Source organism: Sturnus vulgaris, chromosome 22, assembly GCF_052056855.1.
Source record: "Sturnus vulgaris isolate bStuVul1 chromosome 22, bStuVul1.hap1, whole genome shotgun sequence".
Classification (NCBI taxonomy): Eukaryota; Metazoa; Chordata; class Aves; order Passeriformes; family Sturnidae; genus Sturnus; species Sturnus vulgaris.
In genome coordinates, this window is record NC_142264.1 from 8,503,966 (window position 1) to 8,530,833 (window position 26,868).

The 26,868-nt window shown below is 51.9% G+C and overlaps 1 protein-coding gene and 1 long non-coding RNA gene across 10 annotated transcripts; one reads left to right on the forward strand and one right to left on the reverse strand.

Moving 5' to 3' along the window:
* Positions 1-7,726: 7,726 nt before the first annotated feature.
* Positions 7,727-10,341, forward strand: LOC106864232 (uncharacterized). The gene is made up of 3 exons (XR_015808022.1): positions 7,727-8,002; positions 8,285-8,386; positions 9,645-10,341. It is a non-coding gene; the product is annotated as an uncharacterized LOC106864232 (long non-coding RNA).
* Positions 10,000-25,847, reverse strand: TMEM268 (transmembrane protein 268). 9 transcript variants are annotated; one of them, XM_088177355.1, is made up of 9 exons: positions 22,082-22,364; positions 19,657-19,846; positions 17,858-17,967; positions 17,062-17,169; positions 15,813-15,962; positions 14,736-14,846; positions 12,773-12,850; positions 11,836-12,021; positions 10,000-11,148 (listed from the first exon to the last, which is right to left on the reverse strand). In XM_088177355.1, exons 2-9 carry the CDS (start codon positions 19,754-19,756, stop codon positions 10,975-10,977), a joined length of 1,017 nt encoding a protein of 338 aa, XP_088033481.1. In that variant the 5' UTR covers positions 19,757-19,846; positions 22,082-22,364; the 3' UTR covers positions 10,000-10,974. The 9 variants fall into 9 exon arrangements, with proteins under 9 accessions (XP_088033481.1, XP_088033482.1, XP_088033480.1 ...); XM_088177356.1 differs by having other exon boundaries at positions 17,065-17,169; positions 22,082-22,353; XM_088177354.1 differs by having other exon boundaries at positions 19,657-19,843; positions 22,082-22,351.
* Positions 25,848-26,868: the final 1,021 nt, after the last annotated feature.

Here is a 26,868-nt window from a genome sequence, read left to right on the forward strand (position 1 = left end):
CCCACAAGAGGGACAGCTCGAAGGATTTGTTTATCTTTTCCCAACCAGAGTTAACAAAGGTGCTGTCCAGGAAAAATCTCCACGGGGATCCAGCCAGCAGCAGCATCCTCCAAACCAGCTGCTCTGTGGGGCACAAACAGCCCTTGAAATGGGGGGGAATGCCTTGGCTGAGCAGGAGATGGGAAAATGAGGAATGAAGAGCACAGGAAAGCAGAGCCTGGAGCAGAGCAGGTGCCTCCTGCCCTACCCTGACTTGTTCCTGCCTAGGAAACGTCCCAGACAATTCCTCACATCCTTCCCACCCTGTCTGTGTTCCAGGGAAGAGCGAGGACTGGGGGAGGGATGGATCCTCAGGAGGTTCCCTGGCTCCGGGGCATGGCAGGATGGCCCCAGGGCACTGCACTGACCAGGAGGGGACATCACCTGTCCCTTCCCTGCTTCTGGAGACCCCTTCCACCTCACACTGGGGTTCTGTCACCTTCCCCTGTCTGTGCTAAGGCTGATTAAATCAGTTTGCCTCGCAGGGGTGGCTCAGGACTTTGGTTGGGATTTTCCAAGCTCCACAACCCACAGCACAGTCCCACTGCACGTCTGTCAGGTGGTTCTCAAAGCCCTCGCTGAGATTTCAGCATTGCAGAAGTTTTGGCTGGCTGGGCTCTTTGCAAAGACATCAATTTCACCCTCTAATAGGCACAGCAAACTTGATTTCAGGCCCACTTACAATGCTGTAAATCCAGGCTAACCATATTAAACTCAGGGCAGCTGATGCCAGAGACTTAAAACCAGCACAAGTAAAAGTCACCTCAGGTGTGTGCAGCCAACAGCTTGGCCTGAGGCCATCCTGGGCTGCTTTGTAAAGCAGCCCAGAGAAATTTCTCTATAAATGTTCCATTAATATTAACAGCTAAATCCCTGGCCTGCCTTAAAACCCTCAGCCCCACCTAAGTTAGCAGCAAGAGTTCTGATTTAATTTTCTCCCAAGGCTGACAGACCACAGCAGCAGTGGCTGCACGCTGATGTAGTTCCCCTGGAGTTAATCACATTTATTTCTGTCTCTAACAGGAGTATAAACACTGCCCTGGCTGAAGAACAACTTTTTGCTTCATCCCTTTTCAAAGCACAGGAGAAAATCTGAATGGAAACCACCAAGTCCTACGACTTCTCCTTCGATTTTTCACCTAAATTTCACCTAGTGAAAAATTCCCCTAGAGTATGAAATCTAGTGGGTTATTTTCTCCTTCAATAAATTATTTTTGAGGCTTTCTAGAAATGTCCCAGCACGAGGAAGAGCTTTAAGTAAAATATACCCTGGAGCTGATGCATCAATCCTTGATTGATGAAGTACACCAGGCAATATTTATTTTTAGTGGTAAGGAGAAGCTTTGTTTTCCTGAATTAAAGGTAGCAGCAGCCAAGCACAGCCCTGGTCCATCCTGCTCCTAATAAATCCTTTAGCACAGAATTCCCTGTGGCTCCAGACAAGCTGGGCTCAGCGAGGCACAGCTCAAACCTTAAAATTTCCCTGATTAACCATGTCCCAAACTAATCCCAAAGCAATGGTTTCAGTGAGGTGAGGAGGAGGAATTAAACATAATTTCACATAATTATTTATAGTTATTGTAGTTATATTTATACAGCACAGCCTGAGCCAGAGGGAATTTCTTGCCTGCTGCCTCGCTGTCCCATGTCCCAGCAAACCCAGCCTGGCCACTGGTTTGTACTGGTGTGGTTGCACTGGTGCCCACACCGAGTGAAAAACCCAACCACAGCTTTTAGAGACAAGACAAATTTGAGCTTTCAAATTGTTTCAGATCATGTGAACAGTCAGTTTTAGTTTCTGTTCATAACATGAACAGACTGAAACCTGAAACCAGAAAGAAATCAGAGAGAAGCAGAAGAGTGGGCAGCTTGTAAGAGAAAAGAAAGGCTCAGTAGCAAAACCTCCCCATTGAGAAAAATAGAAAGTGTTAGGGAGAAGCAGCAGAGTGGCAAAAGAAGATTTTCAGAAAATCAGAATGAGAAACACAACAGCTAGAAATGAGGATAATGCCATCTGAGACTGGCACGAGGATTTAGTTAAGATGTGAGCTGAGATGCAGATAAGAGAGTTGAGATGCCAAAAAAAGGGTTCTGCATTCATCAGAGAAGAAAAGGAAACACGGGGAAAGCTACAATATTAAACACCCTTTTTGTTTCAGTTTTGTGAGGAAAAAACCCATGCTTCATTCTCCCCATTTTCCCAACAACAAGGCAGGAATAAACTAAAAATAAAGGCTGTCTGCCATACATTTATTTGTTTGTATAGATATTTATTTATTCATTCTAAAAAACATCAAATACTCCGGTATTGAATTCCCTGATATTTAAAGGGGGAAAGGCTCCAAGAGCTACCAGCCACCCCAAAACCTCCTTGCAGACAGTGAAGGGGGGCCAGAGGAAGGGCAGTGACGAGCTGCTCACCCAGAGGGAAGTGAAGCAGGGATGTTCAGAACATCCAGAGAACACTCTGTGCATGAGCCCTCGGGTGATGCAATGCCCAGGGACAACCAAGTGACGTTTCTCAAGACTAAACTGTGCCACATCAATTCCTTTCTGACACCCATCTGGCTGTGGGGGCAAGAAGGAAGGTGAAATATCCCAGTTGATCAGGGTTTTGGGCACTGTTTTCCGTGTAGGCCTGGGGTTTGGAGTTTTCCATACAGGCCTGGTTTCCCTGGGTTTTTATGGCCACCCTACAAGGCACAGGCTGCTGAAGAACACACACACAGGTCCTTGAAGCTCTGAGCTGTTTGTTCCCTCATTTCTGTCCCTCCAGAGGAGCTGTAGGGCTCTGGAATCTTTATCCGGTGTTCTGCAGGCAAATCATCCCAAAATCCTCCTCCTTCCCAGGGTGCCAGTGACTGCTGGAGGTGCCCTGCCAAGGATGGCAGTGCCAGGGAGGCTGGGCCAGGCTGGCTGATGGCTCAGGTGCCACTGGAATGGTTGGCAAGCAGCAGGGATGGAACACGCCCCGAGGAGCTCCTGCCTTGGCCCTGGTGCCTGGGGATGTGCCAAAGCCAGCTGGCATCACTGCCAACCCCTTCCCCTGCCCCACAGGGGACAAACCAACCTGCTGGCTCACCCTGGGCTCTGCCACGGCCCCCCTGCTCCCCAAACCTCCCTGGGCTGGGTGTTTTCCATGTCTGAGCTGGGTTGGTGCCTCCCTTCCCTCTCAGCGAGGATGTCACCTGGCCAAGGGCTGGGGAAGGCACAGGGAAAGGATTTGGGGGATTTTGCCATAAAAAACTTGGAGTCACCTGCATCTCTCCTCGGATTTGTGAATGCTGGGATGGATGACTCAGGAATATCCTGCTTCCAATGTCTGGAGAGGAAGAGCCAGGCTGGGTTGGTGGCACAGAGAGGCCACCAAGGTGACAAGAGCCACAGGCAGCTCAGGAACATTTGATTCAGCAGAATTTCCCCACAGTCCATGCCAAGAACAAAGCATCCAGAAAGCACAGTGCCAGCTTTGGCTCCCAAAAAAATCCTTTTCCTGTGGATGTCTTGTCATCCACAGTCATGGATCACCATCGTGGGGGTCTCCTGGGCACTGGGACCCCCCTGCCCCTCATGCCAGCCCTCTGCAGGCAGCCCTGGGGGGACACTGGGCTTTCTCCTGAACTGGATCAGATCTCTAAACTTCCCCTGATTTGTTCCCTCCTAAGCCAGCTGCTGTTCCATGAAAGGTGTCACCACGGAGCTAAGCTGGAGCTCTGGGAGAAGGGCAGGTGTAGCATTGCTGAGGGTAAAATCCACCAACAAACTGGGAAAATTCAGAGTATTTCTCTAAAAGGGCTCCAAGGGAGCTGCAGAGGGGCTTTGGACAGGGGTCCGGAGTGATGGGACAAGGGAAAATTGTTTTAAAGAACAGGGCTGGGTTGGATTTTAGGAAGAAATTCTTCCCTGTGAAGGTGGTGAGGCCCTGGCACAGGTTATCCAGAGGGGCTGTGGCTTCCCCTGGATCCCTGGAAGTTTCCAAGGTTGGACATTGGGGCTTGGAGCAGCCTGGGACAGTGGGAGGTGTCCCTGCCCATGGCACTGCATGAACTTTAAGGTTCCTTCCAACCTAAAACTGTAGGTCTATGACTTAGCTCCACAACACCCCTTGGAACAGCTCTGGATTAATTCAGAACCCACAGGTCATGCAGAGGGTCTGAAATGGCACCAGGCTGGCTGGTGGCTGGAGATGAGGTCCCTCAGAACTTCAGGTGACATTCTGTGCTCGTGGGCAGCAGGAATTGGAATGGATGATAGGTTGTTTGCAGCCCATGGATTAATGGTACAACTAATTCTGTAGAGATTTTTGCACATCTGGAGTAGAATCAAAACGCTGGGGAGTCTCTGTCAGTAAAACTCTGGCTTCACGTCAGCACTGGGAGGACTGCCCTGCTTTTTCCAAAATCCTGGAGCTCTGGGTGCTGCTCCACAGAACTCACAGCCTCAAGCAGCCCAACACAACCACAGAGTGCTGAGCACTTCTGGCTGTAATTTGCTGCTTACAAGGGGACTGAGCTGTTCTGAAAACCCAGCCCAGATTATGGGTTTCAAATGCTAGAAAATCTGTCCCTGAGCTCTTAATCCAGTTTATGGGTTGATCACAAATGGAGCTGAGCCATTCTTGGAAAGAAAACTTGGCAAAAGGAATATTTCTCCACTGTATCAGTAGAAACCACGTACAAAGCTCAGGGCAACCAATCTAGGTGGAGGAGGAATGAAAACGTGTCCCAGGCTCTGTCTGTGAGTGAGGGGAGTGGGGACGGGGGCAGCTGCCAGGGCTGAGTGCACAGCAGCAGGAGTGACACCAAAACCCACCTGGAGGAACAGGAGTGACACCAAAACCCACCTGGAGCCTGGGCTGTGTGTAGCCGTGGGAAGGGGTTTTAACCCTTTAAGTGAGGCAGAAATAAGATGCACAGCTACGTGGTTTTTTTTCGTGACAGGAAGAAAGAGCCAAGTTTATTCAGGAACACACTTGGTTTTATAGCAGGACTGCAACTCCCAGAGTAGAGAAAAGGTGATTGGTTCAGAGAGAAGACACCCCATTGCCAGGGCCTGGGCACACACCACAACAGGTGTTCTATCTTGTTATTAATTCCTTTTTATTGTGACCAAATTCTCACCCTGGGAGAAATTCTCCCTAGCCTTGAGCTGGACCAGCTTATCAGGCTGGGAACAGAGCTGAAAAGCTCCAGCCTGGAATATTTTTCAGGCTGTAATTTTCTTACTTTCTCAATATGTGTCCCACAGCTGTGGTCACACACCTGGGGGGCAGCTGCACACTCCTCAATTCCAGCCCTGCTGGTGCCAAGGAGATTCCTGCCACAGCCATTCCCACAACTGCAGGCTGGTGCCATCAGCGTGCACGAAATCATCTCCCTCTGCAGAGGCACGGGGAGAGGAGCTCAGTTCTTCTCTTCAGAGCTTCACAGAGTCGTTCTCCTCCTTTTTATATTTAATGGGGGATAAAAAAAGCAGACCTGAACGAGGCCATTCCTTTTTAAAGTCTCTTCTAACAGCAGTTCTCTTTCAACAGCTCATTTACTGCCCGTGTGGGACTCCAAAGTGAAATCTGCTCAGCCGTGGATCTTAAAGACTTCCCTTCACACTAACCCTCAACGATCCTTGCTGCTCTCCAGCAGCCAGGCTGGATTCTCTCTTGACTGCTCACATCAATAAATCATACATTATCTATGCTTGAATTTGGTTAAGATTCTGCTAAATGATGCTTGAGATAGAAGAGGACTCGGCTGATGAGTTGTGCTGCTCAGTAAAAACTGGTTGAAATGGGAAAAACAGCCAAGATGGATTTTTGCCATTAAAAACCCACTTGTCTGGTCTTGTGCATGGATAGGAGCAGATGCACTGATTAAAGTCACGGTGGATTTGTGGAGTCTCATACACCAGCAAGGGAAATTGGAAGTGGAAGAAGAATCTGGGATGTGTTTGCTGCCAATAGGCACAAGGAGCACCTGCAGGAGTGAGCGGTGGAAAACCGAGAGGGAGATGATCTCCAAGCCCAGGAGACCTCGGGCAGTGTCCAGCGGGGCAGCCTCTCCTCCCAGGCCTCTCACCACCCATCTTTTCTCTTTATCTTAGCACCATCTAGAGGGATGTGTCTGCACACCCGACAGGAGAGCACCCGCACACGGGGTGTGGAGTCTGGGGAAGCCAAACCTCAGAGGAGCAGTGCACTCCTCCAGACACCCTCACTGCTTGCAATCATCCCCCTGGACCTCTGGAACTGGAATGAAGGGTTCTCCAGGGGGATTGGAGGCTGGGAGGTTCATGGGCGAGGTCTAGAGGCTCTTGATCAGGGTTTGGGGCTTTTTCTTGATTTTTTTTTTTTTTAATTGCATCACCTACAGATCTTGCACCATCTACAGATCTTGCAGGTTTCAACAGAGGCCACATCTGGAATGCCATGTCCACTTGGGCTCCTCAGCACAGCAGGGACAGGAGCTGAGGAAGGACGTGGAGCATCTCAGTGCCCAGGAAAGGCTGAGAGAGCTGGGGCTGGTCAGCCTGGAGAGGAGCCCCAGCTGAGAGGAGCCTCAGCCCTGGGTGTCCCTGTGTGTCCCTGGGTGTCCCTGTGTGTCCCTGGGTGTCTCTGTCTGTACCTGTGTGTCCCTGGGCGTCCTTGGGTGTCCCTGTCTGTCCCGGTGTGTCTTTGGGTGTCCCTTGGTGTCTCTCTCTGTCCCTCTCTGTCCCTGGGTGTCCTTGGATGTCCTTGTGTGTCCCTGTGTATCCCTGTGTGTCCCTGGGTGTCCCTGGGTGTCCCTGTGTGCAGGAGGCTCAGAGCAGTCCCAGGCTCTGCTCCAGAGGCTCAGTAATGGCACCAGAGCCAGGGGCAGGGGCTGAGCCCAGGCGTTCCCCTGCACAGGAGGCAGAATTTTTAGTGTGCAGTGACCCTAGCACTGAACAGAGACCAGAGAGGGTGTGGAGTGTCCCTGACTGGAGATATTCCACTGTCAGAGTCACTTCCTGCCCTCCATCAGCCCCATCTCGACCAGCCCCACACAATCCCAAAGCAAGGCCATGGAAACCAAAGTCCAACGTGCCCGGAGCAGAGATAAGGGAAGCACATTGCCCTGGGCAGAGGGCAAAGCTGCAGCTCTCAGGATTCACCTCACTGAGATTAAGGAGCACAGAGAAGCACAAACAGCAGCAAGGCCTGGCAAAGGATGCACAAAAGCTGCATTTCTTCAGTGTCCTTCTTTAGTCAGGACTAAATCAGTGCTCTGGAGGTGGAATGGGATAAACTATAGAAAAACCAAGGACAATTCTCTGCCTACATTTTGTCTGTTTGGGATGTCACCCTTACCTCCCCCCCAGCCAGGCAATGGGTATGAGAGGGTTTGAAGGTCTGACTAGGGGACAGGACAGTGAAAGTGACCCTGCCCATGGCAGAGGGGTTGAAACTGGATTATGTTTAAGGTCCCTTCCAACCCAAACCATCCTGTGATCCTAAATCTGTCCCTGCAGTGTTGAGAGAGCAGCAGCAAAGGAGAGGAATGGTCCCATTCCTCACCCCTGCCCCACACAAGCTCAGTGCCCACTGCAGGGACCCTGTCGAGCCCAGTTTGGGATCACAGCACAGAGTTCACCTCCCACCTCCCAAATCCAACTCCTCCAACAGCCACGAAGCAACATCAGCAACCCCTCCAGCCAAGACCAGGTCTCCTTTCATTTTACCTCGGAGCAGCTGCCCTGAGGCAGCCCGGAGTGGCTCCTCCTTGCCGGGAGGAGCAGGGATCCATTCCCGGGCACGGATCCCGGGGCTCAGCCACATCCCCGCGTGTGACCGGGAGCGACATCCCGGGGGAGCGAGGGAGGGAAGGAGGGATCCGGGCTGCTGAATAAACACTGCACATCTGCCGTGAGAGCAGAGAGAGGCAGAGCCGGGCTGGCTGCACAGGACGGAGCTGCTGAGCCCACGGGAAAATGGTTTGAGTCATAATCAACGGTAAGGAAACCTCTGCTTTGAGGAGAGAGCGTAGAGGGGAAATACCCTGCTTGTGTCACGGCCTTGGCTGCTGGGGGGAGGCAGGCTGGTGCTGGAGGGGTTTGGGACACCGCCAGGACAGCAGGCACGGAAAAAAGTCCCGTTTATCCCGGTAAATCCAGTCCCCATCCCTCCCTCTGCTGCGGCTCCGCCGGCGCCGCTCGGGGCTGGCTGGGGAGGCGGGTTTGGGGTCGCTGCTGTTTCCCAGTATCGCAAAGGTCCCCGTGTCCCCTGTTCCCACAGCCTGCCGCTATGTGGCCAGGAAGATGAGGAGCCTGTGCAGCCCGGAGCCCCGGGAGCCACAGCCCTGCCCGGGGCAGGCAGCGCCCCAAAGCCAGCACCAGGGTAAGTGCGGCTTATGGGGACAGGGACATGTCCCAAAGCCAGCACCAGGGTAAGTGCGGCTTATGGGGACAGGGACATGTCCCAAAGCCAGCACCAGGGTAAGTGCGGCTTATGGGGACAGGGACATCCACACACATCATCCTAAACCTGCTGGGACCCGTGGGGCACCTCCACACGCCCCGTCTGTGCTCCCAGGGCCACGCCGCAGAAGTTTCTGCTCTCCCCTGCTTTATTTTTGCTCGCTGGGTTTTGTTGTTAAATGTCATTGCCGCCCCTGGCAGAGGGGAGGAGCAAATAGCAGCCTTTGGAAAAGGGGACAGCCGTGCTTTGGGGTGGGATTAGGATGTCACCTGCCTCCACAGAGCAATGTGTCCCGTGACACTGTTTGTTATTCAGAGCCCTGCCAAACACCGAAATACAGCACCGTGCACAGAGCTGGCAACGAGAGATCGCTGTCCTTGCTTCCCAGTCTTCCCTCCCTGGCTCATTTAAAGCACATATTTGAACCACAGTGACCTTGCAGATAAAGCAGAGCCCAAATTTGGCACAGCAAGGACCATCCTGGCTCCTCTCCCTGCCCCAGCCAAGGCACGGAAAGTTCTCCAGCATCACCTGACTGCCCTGCTCGGGTGGCAAAGCTCCCTGTGAAAGTGAACTGAGCTTTGAGCTGAGCCCTCAGCACGGCTCGGATCTGCCCCACCCCTACTGGTTGCACTGGTTTGGCCGAGTCACTCCTGAGCAAACATTCCCAGGAGCTTGGAGCTGGCCCTGCAGACTCCAGGGAAGGTGTGGGGCTGAGCCATTCCCTCCCCACTGCCCCCATCAGCTGTGTGGGAGGGGAGGAAAGGGAATTGTGTGCACAGGGGGTCCTAAAAAATGTCCAGAATTTCTCCTGTCCCCTAAAGTAACATTGGATCCTGACCAGAGAGGGGAAAGGGGATGTCTGCCTCCACCCATGCCTTGATTAAGTGTGCATGAAGGAGAAGCAGGAGGAAGGAGCAGCTCCCATCCTGCAATGGGGGCCAGGAGTTTGCAGAGGCTCCAGGAAGATCAGGGCAAACACTTGGATGTATCAGGGAGAGGAATCAAACTCCTCCTTTGAGCAAAGCTGTTCAGTTCCTTTCTGCAGTTAATTGCTGGGTGTTTAATTGCAATCAGGGTAGCTGAGGTTTTTAGAAGGCTTTATTGTCCCTTCCAGAACCTTTTGCCTTGGCTAATCCCGAATCCCTCTCTTTTCTCCCATCCTTGTCATTTGCAGATGTAAAACCAGAGCTACCAGCACCTCCTGAAGCACCAGCCTCACTCCCCAGCAACATCAAACCCACCCAGTGCAGGTCCTGACGATAAAAGCCCTCGTGGTCCTCCCATGAAGGCCATGAGATTTCTTCCCACTGATTTTTGCTGGAAATTCCAGAGGTTGGAAAATAACAGCAAATCCCTGCAGTATCTGCTCTTGGCACAGAAGCACAGTGATAGAAAATGTCCTGATCAGTGTCTCATGACCAGAATTTTCTAGTTGTCGGAAAAAAAAAGAAAATTCCCAATGTGCATCAGATGCTCCTGGCACCCGTGGGCCATGGAACACCAGGGAAAGAGCAGGAGCCACTGCAGCCTAGCAGGGAATAAGAATTTTATTCTGTGAAACCAAATCATACTCCCAGAGATATAGGTACAAATTCAGACAATTTCCACGAAGGCAAAATGAGTTCCTGAGCTGGAATAAGGAGTTTTGGAGCTCAGGTGTGTGGGAATCCCTTTCTCCATGCCCAGTCAGCACCCAGGTGATGTGCAGCACCCCCAGAGCAGAGGCTGCAGGGACCACAGCAGGATGTGCCCCCAACCCTGCCCTGCCACAGAGCAATGACAGCAGAGCCCCAAACCCCATAAGTGTGGGGGGGATTCTGCCTGACCCCTCCTGTGACAGCTCAACCTGAAGTAAAGGTGGATGAAAATCAGCTGGTTGGGAGTGTGGTGGGTTTTGTCTGGAATGAGTTTGGCGTCACTGCAGTGCTTGGGATTGTGCACTGGCAGCATGGGGGGATCAGAGGATCATGTGGGGGCTCACTGATAAAGGGATCCTTTAGTGGGGGTCACTGATGAGGGGATCCTTTGTTGGGCTCACTGATAAGGGGATGGTGCTGGGGCCTCAGGCAGGAGGAGATGGACCTTGTCCCAGCATTCCTGGTGACAGAAGCAATGGGACAAGGAGCAGAGCTGTCCTGCCCCCTGGGAAGAGCCAAATGCAAGTTCCTGGTGCTCCAGGGCTCAGGCTCCTGCTGCCACCCCGAGTGATGGTGTGGCCGTGGCTGGTATGAGGTTGTGTGAGGATGGTTGGTGGCAGGAAGGTTTGGACACAAACGAGTCCCAGGCTGTCCCTGGGTTGTTTCTGACCCTTGGGGAAGCTCCTCCACACCGAGCTGGTGGGCAGGAGCTCTCCAGGGTGAGCAGCTTTCGTGCATGGTTTATTACAGTCCTATTTCCACTCGTTCAGCCACGACAAGGAATTACAGCTCCCTTCTCTGCCCCACGGTTTCTCCACGCTGGTGTGTGGGCACAGCTCTATTTCGGTGCTTTCCAGCCCCCTCTGGTCACCTGGCCCAGCCGTGGTGGGGCTGGAGCACGGTGCTCTGGATGAACTGGCACAGGCAGGGAACGCTGCTGTGCCCCAGGTGTCCCCCTGCCCTGGCCCGAGGGAGCCGGCCCGTGGCCAGGAGCCGCACGTAGCAGCCACTGAAGATCACCAGGAGCTGCTGGGCCATGGCCTGGAGGGACAAGAGAGGTGTCAGGGCAGGGCATGGCATCCCTGTGGGCAGAGCACAGCAAACATCCAGCACCGTTCTCTCCCTGCTTCCAGGACTGTGCTGCTGTGACAGGAGCAGGACAGCAGCCAATGGCACACATAACTGGCCCAGATCCCCTTGTGGCCAGCAGGGCTGCCACACTGTCCCCACAGGGGTGACACCAAGTGACTGCTGGCCTTGGGGACCTGCCCACTCTGTCCCTGCCTCCTCGGGCTTGTTTTTGCCTGTAGACAGCCACAGAGCCTCAACCTGCAGGGATGTCACCTGTACTGAATTCACCTAGTGACAGTGACAGGAAAACTGCAAAATAAATCAAAATCATCCCTTTGGTAGCTCCGTGCTGAGCAGCAATCAGGACACATTTGTTGCTCAGCGTGGCACAAGTCTTTGAAGGCACTTTCCACAGAGGAGACAAAGGCTGGGCTCATCCATGGCTCAGCCCGGCCTGGGCAGGAGCACCAGCTCCCTGGGGAGATGTTTTTTTGCCAAACAGGACCCTTGGGACCAGCAAAGAAAAGCCCAATCCATGAATTCCCCAAGGATCCTCCCCAGCTGCCCAGCTGTCCCCCATGGCTGGGATGGGTTTTGGAACTGAGATGCCTCGGGGGTGTGATTTGGTGCCTCTGTCAGGGGGATATTTCTCCTCACCTCGGGTGGGCCCTGGGGGATGAGGTGCAGGAGCTCCTTGCAGGTCACAGGATCTTTATTCAGGGTCACCCCGTTGGATAAAAGAGGGGATTCTTCACATGGAGCCTCCTCCTCCATCCCCAGCTCGGGCTGAAGTGCCACATCCATGACCACATGGAGCTTGTTCAGCCTGTGCCTCAAGCCTGCCTGGAAGAGAAGGAGATTTTGGGGCTCTCCAAAGACAGGCAGCAGTGGTGTCCTGGGGACAGAGTTTAAAAGGCACAATTTCCTCCTCCTGCATGGATTTCACTCCTGGGATTTCCCATGCCAAGAACTGGGTGTCCATGCCATGGCCTGGCTGCCCTCAGCTGCCAGTGAGTGCTCCCAGCACCACAGACACAGCCTGGCATGGAGAATCCTGTCTTTAAAAACAGACTTATCTCATGCCCTGTGTGAATTGGGCAGTTGCTGTCCAGCCCTGAGCTGCAGCTTTCAGGGAGATGAGCAGCCTGGAGATTTCAGAAGGCTCTCACCTCTCATCTCACAAAGGCAGTTCTGTGGATATTTTCACACCCACAGAGAGAGCAAAACATTTTCTGAAGGCCAAGAGGACGAAATTTTTATATAATTAACTCAATCCAGCAATTCCTGCTCCTCCAGGCTATCCCACTTATTCCAGGAGGACAGCTCAAGGTGGCAGCTGTTCCAAGGTGTGCCACATGCTTCCAAAATTTGCCTTTCATTCCTGATGACTTTCCATGATTAAAGGTACACAATTAATTATCCAGACACGCACGTTCCACGGGGTCTGGACAAATTCCTGCTGAACTGGGCATGGACAGGTGCACTTTATTCACCTCCCAGTGCACAGCAGGGGAACCTCAGCAGGACACTCAAACTCTCATTTGTCCTTGCCCACCTCCAGCCCAGCAAATCCAGTGTCCCCAGTGTCCCTTACCTGTGTCCCCTGCAGGTGAGTGATGTGGGCTGACAGGGCCTGCAGGCAATGCTCAGGGTTGAAGTGCACAAACCACAGCTGGAAGGGGCAGGTGAAGGAAGGAATCTCTCCAAGCCTCCCCTTCCCATCCATGGGGATGCTGGGATGGGCTCACAGGGAGCAGAGCTGAGGGAGGTGGTGCCCTCAGGGTGCTCAGGGACCCAAATAACACAGCCCAGGGCTGGGTTTAAGCCAGGAGGGTCTGGGCTAAGACAAAACTCCAAGCTTGGGGAAGCAGAGAGCAGCCAGCCTGGAATGACCCAGGGTCTTTGCCCATTGCTCATCTCAGTGACCCGTTGTGGAAGGAGCAGAAAACACAGAGAAAAGTCTCCCTGCATCCTCAGAACAAATTCCTTGGAAAACCAGAGCTTAGAGATAAGAAATGGCTGTGAAATGACAAATACAAAAGGAATTTAGCTTCCCCCCCTTGGAAGACCCTCTTATCTATCTTCAATATTAGTGGTTCATTTTCTTTTAGTATCCATAGGCCAGCTTTGAATGTGAAATCTCTCAGGAATTGGTTAGAATGGAGAATTCCCTTGGTAATTGGTGCAAAATGTGAAACCCTCAAAAGATATAAACCCCCTGTAAAACAATAGCCGTGGGTATATGTAGATAGGATGCCTTCATAGAATAAACCATGGATTTGTGCCTCTCTGCATGTGCTGATCTCCTTACCTCACTGGTCTGAGAGCTCACTGTGAGCCACAATTCCATCTGGGCAAGGCTCGGGAATTTGCTCCATCACTGAGGGCTGCAGAAGCAGCCTCAGGGATCCCAAAGGGACCCCAAAAACCCCAACCAGTGACAACCCTACACCAAATAAACCATGGGGCACAGTGACTCAGCTGCCCTACACCCCCTCCTGCTGTCCTGCCTTTGTTTCTAATGGGATTCACCCCATTTATTTTTTTACAAAGCTGGCCATACTCAGTGCTGCTGAGGACACTGGTGAGAAGAGTTTTCCAAGAGCAGCGTGTTTGGAATGTGAGTCCTGCCAGAGCTCTGTCCTTGTGCATCTGCTGCACCTGCCAGCACCACAGGGATCCAGGAAAATGTCAAATCCAGAGGGTTAGAATGGATCTGACACTGGAGCAGACAGAGCCATTGTAAATCTCTGGGTTATGTGCTGCTCTCAGGCAGTTTTGGGACAGGTAGGTCAAGGTGAAGGCTCCCTGGATTGGCTCTAGTGGACTTGGCTGGCCTGAATAAAGGTAGAATTCAGGTTTTATAAACGTGGAATTCATGTTTTTAAGGGTTTTCTCCTCTTCCTGAATGACTTTGCCCTCCTGCAGTGTTCCCTGTCCCCTTCCCTGCTTCACCCCAGCTTCCCTCTCCATTTGTATTTCAAGCCTCTTTCTGTGTCTCTCTCACCTTTCTTTAACATCTTCATGGAGCCTTAAAACTCTCCTCATTCCCTTAAACCCCTGTCTAGCCCAGAAAAATCATCTCTGAAAAGCAGAAAATGAGTCCAAGGACAGGGATTTTGTTTTTCTCCATGTTAGAGTTTTTGGGGGACTATTTGGTTTTCTCCTTTTTGCCTTTTTAGACTTTTTTGTTTTTTATTTTTTTGTTTAGTTTGTTGTTTTTTGGGTTTGTTTTTTTTTTGCCATGGGAACTTTCTATCACTCTGCCTATAGGCAGAATCATCAGTGTTACATAGGTACAACACAATTTTAGGAATAATTGTCTGCCTTAATGAATCCCGCTTCAATCCTTTAGACTGATTATTTCCAATCATCTTTTGGCATATTTCAATCCTCACTTACAGGAGAAATAAAAACTTCCCAATTCCTCATTGCGTCCCATAGGAGACAAAGCAGATCCTAGGAACCCCATCCTCTGGATCCCAACATCAATAAATGGCTCCAGCAGGAGGCATTGATCCAGGAGGGGTCTGAGCAATTCCCAGCAGAAAGGATACTTGCAGGATGTTGTGTGGCCCGTCCAGGACATCTGTAATCCCCAGGATTATGTTGTGTTTGATAAAGATTTCATTGACAGCTGCCAGCCTCACATCTGTGTTCACGTTTAGCTGTCAAAGAATGCAAGGGGAAATAACACAATCCACAGCAAAAGTCTATGAACTGCAGCTGGATAATCCCAAATACTGCAGCTCTGAAAGGAAAAGTGGAACTGATTCCCAGTGTCGTGTTCTCCCTTCCTCCCCCAGCAATCTCCTTTCCTGTACCCCCTGAACCCCCACATTTGCCTGGTTTCCTCTTGGAAGAATAATTTGCTTTGAATCCCCCTCTGAATTTTGAATCAAGACTTTCCGATATTATTCTTCAGCCAAATAAACGGTGCCAGTAATTCCAGAGGCAGCAGAGAATGCAAGGAGGGATCATCAGGAGCAGGACAGGAACCAGAGCTGCTGTGGGAGCACAACCCACACTCTGCAAGGGTTGCTCTGCAGGGTGACCTTGTTGGGGCCTCTCAGTGCTCAAAGAAGCTTCAAGAGAGCTGGAGAGGGACTGGGGACAAGGGATGGAGGGACAGGACACAGGGAATGGCTCCCACTGCCAGAGGGCAGGGCTGGATGGGATATTGGGCAGGAATTGTTCCCTGGCAGGGTGGGCAGGCCCTGGCACAGGGTGCCCAGAGCAGCTGTGGCTGCCCCTGGATCCCTGGCAGTGCCCAAGGCCAGGTTGGACATTGGGGCTGGGAGCAGCCTGGGACAGTGGGAGGGGTCCCTGCCATGGCAGGGCAGGCACTGGATGGGCTTTATGGTTCCTTTTAACCCAAACCAGTCTGGGATTCTCTAATTCTCTGGTCTCCAGCAGCAGGAGGTCTGAGCCAGCCTGAGCAGCTCCATCACTTCCCTTTCAAGCATTCCATCCCCTCCCTTGGCTCCACAACATCCCCTGCCTTCCCTGAGTGCTGTAAAAATATTCCCTCCTCCCTGGATCACTGTATTCTATGCCTGCAGCTAGGGAATGCCCCAGCAGGAGGAATCCTGCTCCCCTCCCTCCACATTCCCTCACCAGGAGCCTCCTCTCACCTTCCTCTGGTGCTGATCAATGACCAGGATCACCAGGACAGTGAGAGCCAGGGCCACCAGGGTCACCAGCACACCAGTCCCCCAGGAGTGTCCCAGGGAGCACAGCTGGAGTGTGGAGTAAAGGTTTGTCCAGAGAGTGATGTAGAAAACCTGGGGGAAAATAGAGAGGCTGGTGAGAGTCACAAACCCATGGAAGTGAGAAAAGTCACAGGAAGAAGAAAATAACAGTCCCTGCTCCCTTATAAATTAAGTCCCATGAGATTTTTCAAAGGACAAAAGTTGTTTCAAATAACAAATAGAGGAAAGAAAGGACTGGAAGGACTGAGCGAGCCCTAGTTTATTTTTAAAAATCACCACTCACCAAAGACAAAGAATGAATTATTAATGATGATTCATCCCTAGGAAGGATTTCAATGGAGTTCTTCCATTTAGATAAGGAATGCACTCACTGGGGCATATTGATAATAATTCTCAGAGTCCCTGGATTTAGAAAGTTCCCATTTCAAGGTGGTGCAGAGACCACTCCATTACAGCAGTGCTCAATCAGTGGGCAGTGACACAGAACTCTGGGGCTGGATTAAAGTCAGGGAAAACTGGATTCCTTTAGCTCACAGAGCATGGATTTGGGCAGGAGAGAGCCTTGGAGCAGGAGTGACATGTAGGGCACGGCATCTTCTCCTAAGGACAAAACCCAAGAGCACTGAACAGGCATCAAACCCCTCAAAACTCTGAGCACCAATTCCTACACTGTCAGTGAAAGGAGAAGATTTGTATAATGGCTACCAAAAAAAAAAACCTAAAAAGTAATTAAAACAAATATTTGGGTTTGATCACATGCTCAGCAGACTGCAGAGCACCAGCCTCACAGCCAGTGCTCATGGTTGGCTCTCTGGAGGAGTTTCTTTCACCAGAAGAAGACAGACAAGACCAAAAGTTGACTGATTTGTTGGTCTAAATTAGCATCAGGACCAGAATACCTTCAGATCTTTGAGATCAAGTTTTAAACCAAGCCTGTTGTAGGTACTGTCACCTCAGCATGTGCTGGTCCCCCAGGCAAGGACAGCCTGCTTGGGTGGGACTGCCAGCAAGGGGGTGGAGAGAGAGCCTTGCCCTCCATCTGAGGGATTCTGTGAGCTGGAATTGCCAAGGGAGGCCACCAGGAATGTGTTAGAAGCAGGATTTGCTGCCCAGCCAAGCCCCCGGGGCAGCAGAACCCCGGGGCCAGGCTGGCAGCCTGCAGTGCCCTCACCACGGCCATGGCAATCTGGAAAGCCCTGGAGCTGTAGAACAGGAACCTCCTCACTTCGGGCCTCAGCAGCCCCTCCTGGATCAGCCTCCTCCATGGATCCTCTGGCACCTGCCCAGAGCAAACACAGAGCCAGAGCCACCCTCCAGTGTGGGCTCCAACCCCCAGCAGAACCAGACTGGGCAAACCTCGTGGGGCACTGCCACCCAAATCTGTGTCACAGCTGCATCCCACAGGGAACATCTCCAATCCCAAACACAGGGACCATCTCCAATCCCAAACACAGGGAACATCTCCAATCCCATCCCCAGGGACCATCTCCAATCCCAAACACAGGGAACATCTCCAATCCCAAACACAGGGACCATCTCCAGTCCCAAACACAGAGGGAACATCTCCAGTCCCATCCCCAGAGAAATCTCCAATCCCATCCCCAGAGCTGCTACAGACCCAAAACTTGTCTTCCTGCCTCAGCTGCAGTGAGTAAAACCTGTCTGGGAAGGGCAGGGAGAGTCCCAAGGGAAGAAAACGCCTTTTTGTGATGAAGGACAAGGCAAAGCAGATGTCCCAGGGATGCTCTGCTCTATCAGAGTGAATTTTAAGCAAAATAACTCTTCAAAGAGTTTATTCATGGAGCTTTAAGCCAAGTTCATCCCAGTTGACTTCCAGCCCACAGGGAATAGACTGAAGTTGGACTGAAACAAGCTCCTCTCAAACCAAAAAAACCCACAGCCATCTGGGACGTGGGTGTAAATGCAAATCATGCAAATCCAGCTGGAATTAACTCCAGAGAGCTCACCTGGACCCCGAGGGCCTGCAGTTTCTGGGCACAAAGGTCCATGTCAAAGGAGGAGGTGGGGCAGGTGTTGTCCATGCTGAGCACCAGCAGCACCCGGCCCTGGGGAGGGTCTGCAAGAGCCCAAAGCACCATGAGCACAGCACTGGGGGATCCATCCCACAGCCCAGCAGCACCTGGCAGAGGGGAGGCTGAGAACACAAACCACCCTGGTGTGTTTGAAACTCAGCCACAACCATCCTTGGCCATTGCTAAGGAGCTCTGGAAGCAGCCTGGGATGCCCTGGAAGGAAAAACTGCAGAGAGGGAGGAAACCCCAAAAACGTCCCAGGAGTGAGCAGTCAGAGATCACAGGAGAGCACAGGAGAGCACAGGAAAGCACAGGAGGTGACAGGAGAGGACAGGAGATCACAGGACAACACAGGACAAGACAGGAGGTGACAGGAGTCTGATCTGAAGCACAACCATGGAAGGACACTGGGCTCAGGCTGCTCCGTGGTGCTGAGGCTCATTTCCCACTTGGAGACCCCCCCCCATTGCCCACCCACCACAAAAACCAACTTGAGCCATTAATTGCTTTGCAGTAATTGCTTGGGAATGTGGCAGGGCTGCCCTGGAGCACCCCCAGACCCCCCAGCAGCCAGGTCCCCTCTCCAGCAGCGTTCCTGGAGCGTGGCTCTGCTCAAGGCTCCTCCAGTGTCAGCTCAGGATCAGAGAGGCATCCTAGAGACTCAAGTCAGGAGCCTAAAAAGTGTGAGGACAGCCTGTCCTAGATTTGAGGAGCAGCAGGGGAGAGCTGTGATCTCCAGGCAGCCCATCTGGCACCCACCTAGAGCTTACACAAGCTGTGCCACAGCGAGAGGAAGAGTTTTGGGCTAAGGAAGTGGCTGGTTCAGCTGAAATCCTGCTTCACTGAAAGCTTTCACCCAAATTTCCTTCCCCTTTGCAGCTCCAGGGTCAGTCAGATGTTCTTGGGCTGCTCCTGGGGAAACTTTGAGCAAAAAGGGGGCCCTGCTGAAGAGTGTGGGGAGCTCAAAAATCCATGGCTCTGCCTGCTGCCAGGCTGCTCCAAGCCCCAGTGTCCAACCTGGCCTTGGGCACTGCCAGGGATCCAGGGGCAGCCACAGCTGCTCTGGGCACCCTGTGCCAGGGCCTGCCCACCCTGCCAGGGAACAATTCCTGCCCAATATCCCATCCAGCCCTGCCCTCTGGCAGTGGGAGCCATTCCCTGTGTCCTGTCCCTCCAGACCCCTGTAAATTGTCTCTCCCCATCTTTCCTGCAGCTCCTTCAGGCTCTGCAAGACCACACTGAGCTCACCCCAAAGCTTCTCCTCTCCAGGTGAACAATCCCAGAGCTGCTCCATCCTCTGATCCCCCTGGTGCCTCCTCTGGATCTCTCCAGCAGCTCCAGCTCCTTCCTGTGCTGGTTCCAGGGCTGGGGCAGCTCTGCAGGTGGGGTCTCACCTGAGCCCAGGGGCAGAGGGGCAGAATCCCCCTCCCCTGCTGCCCCCAGCACAGGCCAAGTTTCCCAAGGATTTCTCAACTTCAAGGGCCAAGAGGAGAGGACTTGCAGGGGGCTGCTCTTCAATAGGTTGGTTCATTCATTTCTGCATATCATGCATTCCAAAAAAACACCAAATCATCTCCATCCCCTTCCCAAAATGCTGAAACATCCACAATGTTTTGATTCTATCACAAGTGAGATGCTGCTAAAGAGCATCTTTGATAAAATCTGTCAGTGGTTATTTTAAGGACACTGAGCTCAGATCTGCCTCCCCCATTACCAATGAGCTGCTCCCTTACCTGTCACCCACTGCAGGGCTCCTTCCTTGAAATCACCCTTGCTGTACAGGAGGGAGGACTCATTTTGTTCAGTTCCACCAGTTTGGCTTTTCTGGGCCATGCTGAAGGTGGGTCTCCTTGAAGGATTCTGTGTTTCCTGGTCAGAAATTCAGCATTCTTCTCTCTATTTCAGCATTTCTCTCTCACCCTGCTGGGAAGCACCAAGCAGCCCAGTGGCTTAATGGCACAAAAGGAAAGACACACTCCGAGGAATCAAGCAGGAAAAGAACTACTTTATTTACATTATATGTCTATTTATAGAATTTTAACAATGACCATGGATTGGCTAGTGAGGATAATACCTCCTGACCCCATAGGTCTTATCAACAATCTATCAATTCTCTCTTCCTCCAAAGAGGAATGCAAAACAAGATTATTTACAAGAAAGAGTGTGAGAAACTGTAAAGAGAATCTGTTAACGATCAGAAAGCTGAAACACAAAGCGACACATCCCCCCAGCAGCAGAGGGGGGAGCAGATTGTGAAACCCTCACTCGCACTCCCACTGCTGCCTTCCTGGGGTCCCTGCTTTCCATGAGCCACGAGGCATTTTTTAGCCCTGAAAAGAGAAAAAGAACACCCCAAATCTTGCAGAGACAGCAAATAAAGGCTAACAGCAATGTCTGTGCTCCTGGGGGATGTCAGCACCTGGTGTTGCCCGGTGCAAGCTCAGAACACACAGAATCACTTTTTGTGTTTGCTTCTTGCTGAAAGGTGGAAAAGTTCTCCTTAAATATTTCTTAAATTATCCTGACATCCTTCAGCATTCACATTTTGCAATTACCAAGGAACAGATAGGATTTCTCCTTGCCAAGCCTCTTTGCCATCACCTTCAGAAGAACCTGGAGCTGGTGGAAATGCCCCTCCTGCTCAGTGACACGGGGACAGATCCTCACCCCGGGACAGAAGGGCACATTAGGCAGAAAAACGCATCTGCTGAAGGCAGGGTCAAGCAGGAGCTCCCACCCAGCAGCAGTGAAGCCTTGGAGGGTCTCTGCTTTCCTTTTCCCTCTCCTGTTTCCCTCTCTCCTCTCTTTTCTTTTCCCCTCTCATCTCTTTTCCCTTCCCCTCTCATCTCTTTCCCCTCTCCTCTCCCCTCTCCTCTGTTTTCCTCTCCCCTCTCCTCAGGGAAGTTCTCACAGCAGGCATTGTGCCCAAGGTTTTCCAGGTGTTTTTTTCCCTGCTGACACAGCTCTCTGACCTCTTGCCAGCGCCTGTGGGAGGCTGTTAAATGCTTGGAAGACTCTGGAGTTTACTTTTCAATTACCTTCCACTCCAGCTCTCCAAAACCACCACTTACTTTTTAACCTCTGCTCAAACCAGGAGCCTGTTGCTGTCTCTTGGTGGGAGGATCCCTCACAGATCTCACCCACTCTCCTTCCAAAGGGGATTGCTTTGTTTCTGACTTTTTTTCTGGTTTTATTTTCTGATGGTTGTGGCTGCATTGCTCTTACACAAAGCCAGAACAGTCCCTGGTTGAAGAATGCCAGAAAGGAAATGGAGGCAAGAGAAACAACACGAGAAATTCTTCTGATCACAGGGAAAATAAAACCCAAAAGGGCTGAGAACTCTCACTTAAAGGATCAGAGCAGTGAGTGTGTGCACACAGGACGGGCACAGCACCTGCTCTTCACCTCACAGGTGAGCAGAGGCTCCCCTGGGCACAGCTGTGCCAGGAGGATCATGGGCACCACGTGTCACAGGGCACATCCCAGCACCAAAAGGAGCATTCAGACTGGATTTTCTCACTCCTTTCCCTCTTTTGCCATTCAAAAGAAGGGAGTGTCAAGACAGAAAAGCCCACGGAAGACAGAAGTAAAGAGTGAAAAAATAGAGAAAACGAAAGAAAAAACTGATTAGGAACTGAAGAAAAACCTGAATAAAACCAAGCTCTCTGTTGCTGCTGCTGGCACATCCATTTGGAGATGAATCAAAGCTCTCTGGCTCAGATGATGAGAATCTGGGGCCTCTGGAGGGCAGTCCCCAGGAGGGGACAGTGAAGGTGCAGCAGCTCAGCCATCCCCAGGAGGGAAACAACCTCCCCCAAATGCTGGGAGCTCCTCAGCCAAAGCAGCCTTGCTTTTACCTCTTAGTGCAGCACAGTTTGGCTCTGTTGCCTTTTCCAGCAGAACTGCCCATTTGGGGATCCGGGTCCCCCCCAAACCTCCTCTGACCCCTCCTGAGCCCCCTCGAGGAGCAGCCTCTCCTCTCCAGCTCTCTCAGGCTCTGTGTTCTCTAAATTTCTTCTTATTCTTTATGCAATGCCAACATCCCTCTGGTGAATTGACTTCCTGCTTTTCTGGACACCTCCAAGCCCTCACTAAAGAGCAGAGAAACACCCAGCAGGCCCTTCTGCCTCCTTCCCAGAGCAGCCAGCACAGCCTTACCTGTTCCAGCTCACTCCTGGTGCTGGGAATGCAGCTCAGCCTCCTCCTCCTGCCTGTCCTTCATGTGCCACTGTCCCACTCTGCACTGCACAGGTGCCACAATGTGCCACCCCTGAGCAGGAAGGTCCCAGCCTGTGCTGGATGAGGTCCCTCTGTCCCCTGTGCCTCCCAGGACCAGGGATTACCCAGACCTATGCCCCTGCCTCCCTCTCCTCACCCTGGGCTGCAAGCACTGACTTGCAAAATCTCCCTGGTGCATGTGACTCCGGCTGGGCTGTGTTCAGAAATGTGGGTTTAACCCTCTGTAGTTCCTCAAAAGTGTTCCCACGCCAAAGGCACGGCCACAGGGGGAGGTTCTCTCCTCACCTTCAGCAGGGTGGGGGTCCAGAGCTGCAGCTGCAGCCTGAGGAAGGTGCAGAGCTGAAGAGTGGCACAGACAGGAGGTTCTCCCCTTCCTCCACCTCTTGGATCAGCCAGGCAGGATTCAGGAACTACAAATCCCACTGTTGCACCACGTCAGTTCCTGAGAGTGTTTCAGTCAAAGCCAAACACCCAAGACAGGGCTGGAGACATCAGAAGAGGCAAACAGAGATCTCAAGGCTGGCAGGAGGTCGCTATTTATCAAAAGCTCATGGAAAGCACACAGAACACAGGAGCTGTAGCCCTCCCCAAAGCAGGAGGCTGTGCTGATGTGCAGCAAGTTTCTCCTCCAGCAGCTCCAGAAGAAAAGCAGGAGGCTCAGGCACAGTCAGATGGATCCTCCAGAGCAGCTGCACGTGCTGGAGTTGTTTGCCTGACAATGCTGAGACACCATGAAAACAAAACTCCTTAGCCTGGGAATTGTGGTGTCAGAGCTCCCCAAAAGCTGCAGGATCCACGGAGGGTTGGAACAAAGCAAATCCAGTGGTGAATGATTGAAAGAAAAGGAAAAATCAGCTCTTGCAGTGTCTGTGTGCACTTCCTGGAGCAAGGGCTGCTCTCCTCCGGGAGGGATGGGTTCTGCAGCCCTGCCTGCTCCGGAGCTGGGAGTTCATCCCATCACGTGAACAGGAGCAACTCCAAAGCCACTCACCCTCGTGGGATCTTGTTACACTGGAAACTGGCAACACCACTCAGGTACTGGGAAAAATCCCATAAATCTGTCACCAGCTCGAGGCCCAGCTCCAATCCTCACCCACGACAGGGTCATGGGAAGCTTTGGGTTCTTTTGCAAACGCTCCTCATCAAAAGTTTTGGCTCAGTTTGCTCCTCACCCACACAGAGATGCTGACAGGGAACACGAGAAGCCAAGAGCGCTGCCAGCTCTGCACAGGGAAGCGCCCCAGGCAAATCCCTGCGGGACAATAAAGCAGAAAGCAGCGAGGACAATGAGCTGCAGCTCATCCCCTGTGCCCCTCTGCTTCGGCAAGGCACGCGAGGTCTTGGCATCAGCACCTCCAGCACAAAACTGCTGCTCATTTCAGTGTTGGGATCAGCAGAGGCTGCAATCCCAGCATGGTTTGGGTTGGAAGGGACCTTAAATCCCATCTCATTCCACCCTTCCAGCGGCCCAGGCTGCTTCAAGCCCTGTCCAGCCTTACCCTCCCCTTTACCACAACATCTGCTGCCTCTGGGGGAGTCTCCCCCACCCCATTTCCCCAAAGCCCTGCAGTGCTGTGCAGCTGGTTATGGATTGCTCTGAATTGATGTATTTGATTTCACCTTTCTCAGTCACTCTTCCCTGCAGGGAGGCTCAGGCTATTGGTTTCAGATCATTTCTCCCACTTATCAAGATCATTTGGAATTGTGATTCAGTGCTCTGTACTGTTTGTATCTCTTCCCAGCTTGGTGCCCTGGACTTACATTGTACTCCCTGTTCCACCTGCTGCATTAATGAATATATTACAGGGAAACTGATTCCAGGAAAATGAAAAAAATCTGTTTTTTTCAAGACAGAAGTTTGAGGACTGTCCCAGGTTGACAGTGCCCACCCACTCCTCCAAGTCTCAGGAATAACCTCACCCTTCATCACGTCCTTAATGTCATTTCTGAGGTCACTCCAGCACCCATTTGAAGCCTCACTGCTTTAAATAATCAGACACACACATTTAGTCTGGTTTTGCCTATTCTGACCGTGTTCTCTCTATATTTACTCCATGCTTTGACAAACTGAGCTCCTTTGCAGCATTTGGAATCCACACCCCGTGGTTCCAGCCTTTTTGGCCACAGTCTGCATGTGGTTGCAGCTTCTCCCCACGTCAGCCTTGTTTGGACTGTGCACACTGCAGCCAACACTGGCACATCTCATTTTCTTTTGATGAAACTGCATTTTTCAGGGGAGAACTGTGCCATCTTTTTCCTATTTTTTTCCCTAGGAGCTTTAATTAGGAGAACAAAGTTGTTGAAAGCCTTGTCTTGCCCTTCTCCTCCCTTCCTGCACACAAAGTCCTTTCACTCTGCGTTGTTGGATTTTTTTGTCAGCAAAACTGACAGATTGACAGTCATTAAATATAAAAATTTATTTCACACTACCCATAAATTACAAGTTTCAAATGAAGAATGACACTTGCTTAAGGCACGAAGTGTGGTTCTTATCTTTTTTTTTCCTACTTCTGCCTTTCTCCTGTGAAGACTTAAAGTATTATTCTTTTTACTATGGTAATGCAAAAACCTCTTTTCTTGAATCTCAAATTAAAAGAGGCAAAGCTTGCTATGTGCCTGGGATAATGATTCAGCTATTGATCCAGAAGATGCTTTATTAGATTATTTTGAGGCAAACGAAAGTAATTTAATACGAATTTATTTTCTATTCCTATGCCAGTCCAAGATACAAGCTTTTCTGCATGAAATTAGCACTTTCTCCTTTCAACCTCAAAGAAACATTACACTGTGCCCCTTCCTTGGATTAGTTTGGGAAAACTTTTTCAGCAGAACATTGATCTAGAGGGTTCTTGATAGTGTTTTCTGTTAAGACTTTAAAGCCAAGACCTCAGCTGGGAACAGCAGGTTGTTGCCTTGTCTCTCCCATTATGCATTAATGCAAGAACTACTGAAGAGAGATAAAGGGGAAAGATTCCAGATGAGGAAAACAGGCAAAGAGGGAAAACAGAGCAGGTTTAATGTGGGCAGAGAGAAGGGAAAGGAGCTGCATTATTTTTACAGTCATCTGTCACCTCCAGGAGTGCTGTCCTGAAGGCTGGTCCCACCCCACAACAGCAGGACAGCACCTGGGATACCCCATCCTGCTGCTCACACCTCCCACGAGCTGCCCCAGGCCAGGAACTGCTGGATTTTCTGTAGGGTTACCAAATTCTGCCTGATCAGGGGTCAGCTGGGCTCCAGGGTGGGAGAAAACAGCACGAGCCCAAAGCTGGGGATGGCAGGAGAGGGATAGAGGGACTGCCAGCAGCTCACTGGGCTGTGTCTGGCATTAAAACAGCTCCAGATTTAGTAAAGATCATCAGGAACTGTGCAGTGATCTCACAAAAGCAGAAAAATGAGGAATTTAAGGTTGTCAAATGAGGACTTGCCCCCTGGAATACCCTGAATTCCCTGATGTTGCCATCCAGCACAGCCAGCCTGGCAGCTCGAGGCAGAGAGGGAAAGGGCTCCTGGAGCTCCAGCAGCAGGAACATGTAAGGTCCTCTCCCTGCTCCTGAAAGTGCCCAAATCCAGCTGCCAGGGCAGCTCCTGCTAAAGCACTGCCAGCCAGCATTGCTGCCCCCCTAATGAGGGATCTCTGGACTCCAGATCCCGGCTTAGAGGTGATTTCCTTCCTTTCCTTCATAGAATCCTTAAGTCACAGAATATTCTGAGCTGGAGGGACCCACCAGGATCCCCCAGCCCAGCCCCTGTCCCTGCCCAGACCCCCCAACAATCCCAGCCTGTCCATCCCTGGCAGCGCTGTCCAAACGCTCCTGGAGCTCTGGCAGCCTCGGGGCCGTGCCCATTCCCTGGGGAGCCTGGGCAGTGCCCAGCACCCTCTGGGGGAAGAACCTTGCCCTGAGCTCCAGCCTGAGCCTGCCCTGGCCCAGCTCCAGCCGTTCCCTGCCTCCTGTCCCTGTCCCAGAGCAGAGCCTGGAGCTGCCCCTCGGGAGGAGCTGCAGCCCCGGGGAGCTCTGCCCTCAGTCTGAACCATCCCAGTGCCCCCAGTCTGAACCATCTGAACCATCCCAGTGCCCCCAGTCTGAACCATCCCAGTGCCCCCAGTCTGCTCCATCTGAACCATCCCAGTGCCCCCAGTCTGAACCATCCCAGTGCCCCCAGTCTGCTCCATCTGAACCATCCCAGTGCCCTCAGTTGCTCCTCATGGGCCCCTCCAGACCCTTCCCCATCCCCATGCCCCTCCTTTGGACACTCTCTCACATTGTAGTGCCCAGAGTGCCCCCAGGAGCAGGAGCCAGGTGGTATTTCCAGGGATGGGAGCCCAAATCAAGGGAATCTCACAGTGGTGTGTATGTGCCCAAAGCACCCAAAGCACCTTCTGCTCTTCCTGTGGTACATGAGCAGGCTGTGGCTCAGTCCTGAGGGATTGTCACAGACTCCCAGACTGGTTTGGGTTGGAAGGAACTTCTAAAGATCACCCAGTGCCATCCCTGTCATGAGCAGACACCTCCCACTATCCTAGGTTGCTCCAAGTCCCATCCAACCTGGCCTTGGACACTTCCAGGGATGGGGCAGCCACAGCTTCTCTGGGTAGAGGAGCAGCAGGAAGAATTCAGATAAAAAATTCAGATACAGATTTATTCCAACAGCTGGTGTGGGCTTCACTCCTACTCCTCCGACTTGCTGCAAAATGCCCCAAAAAT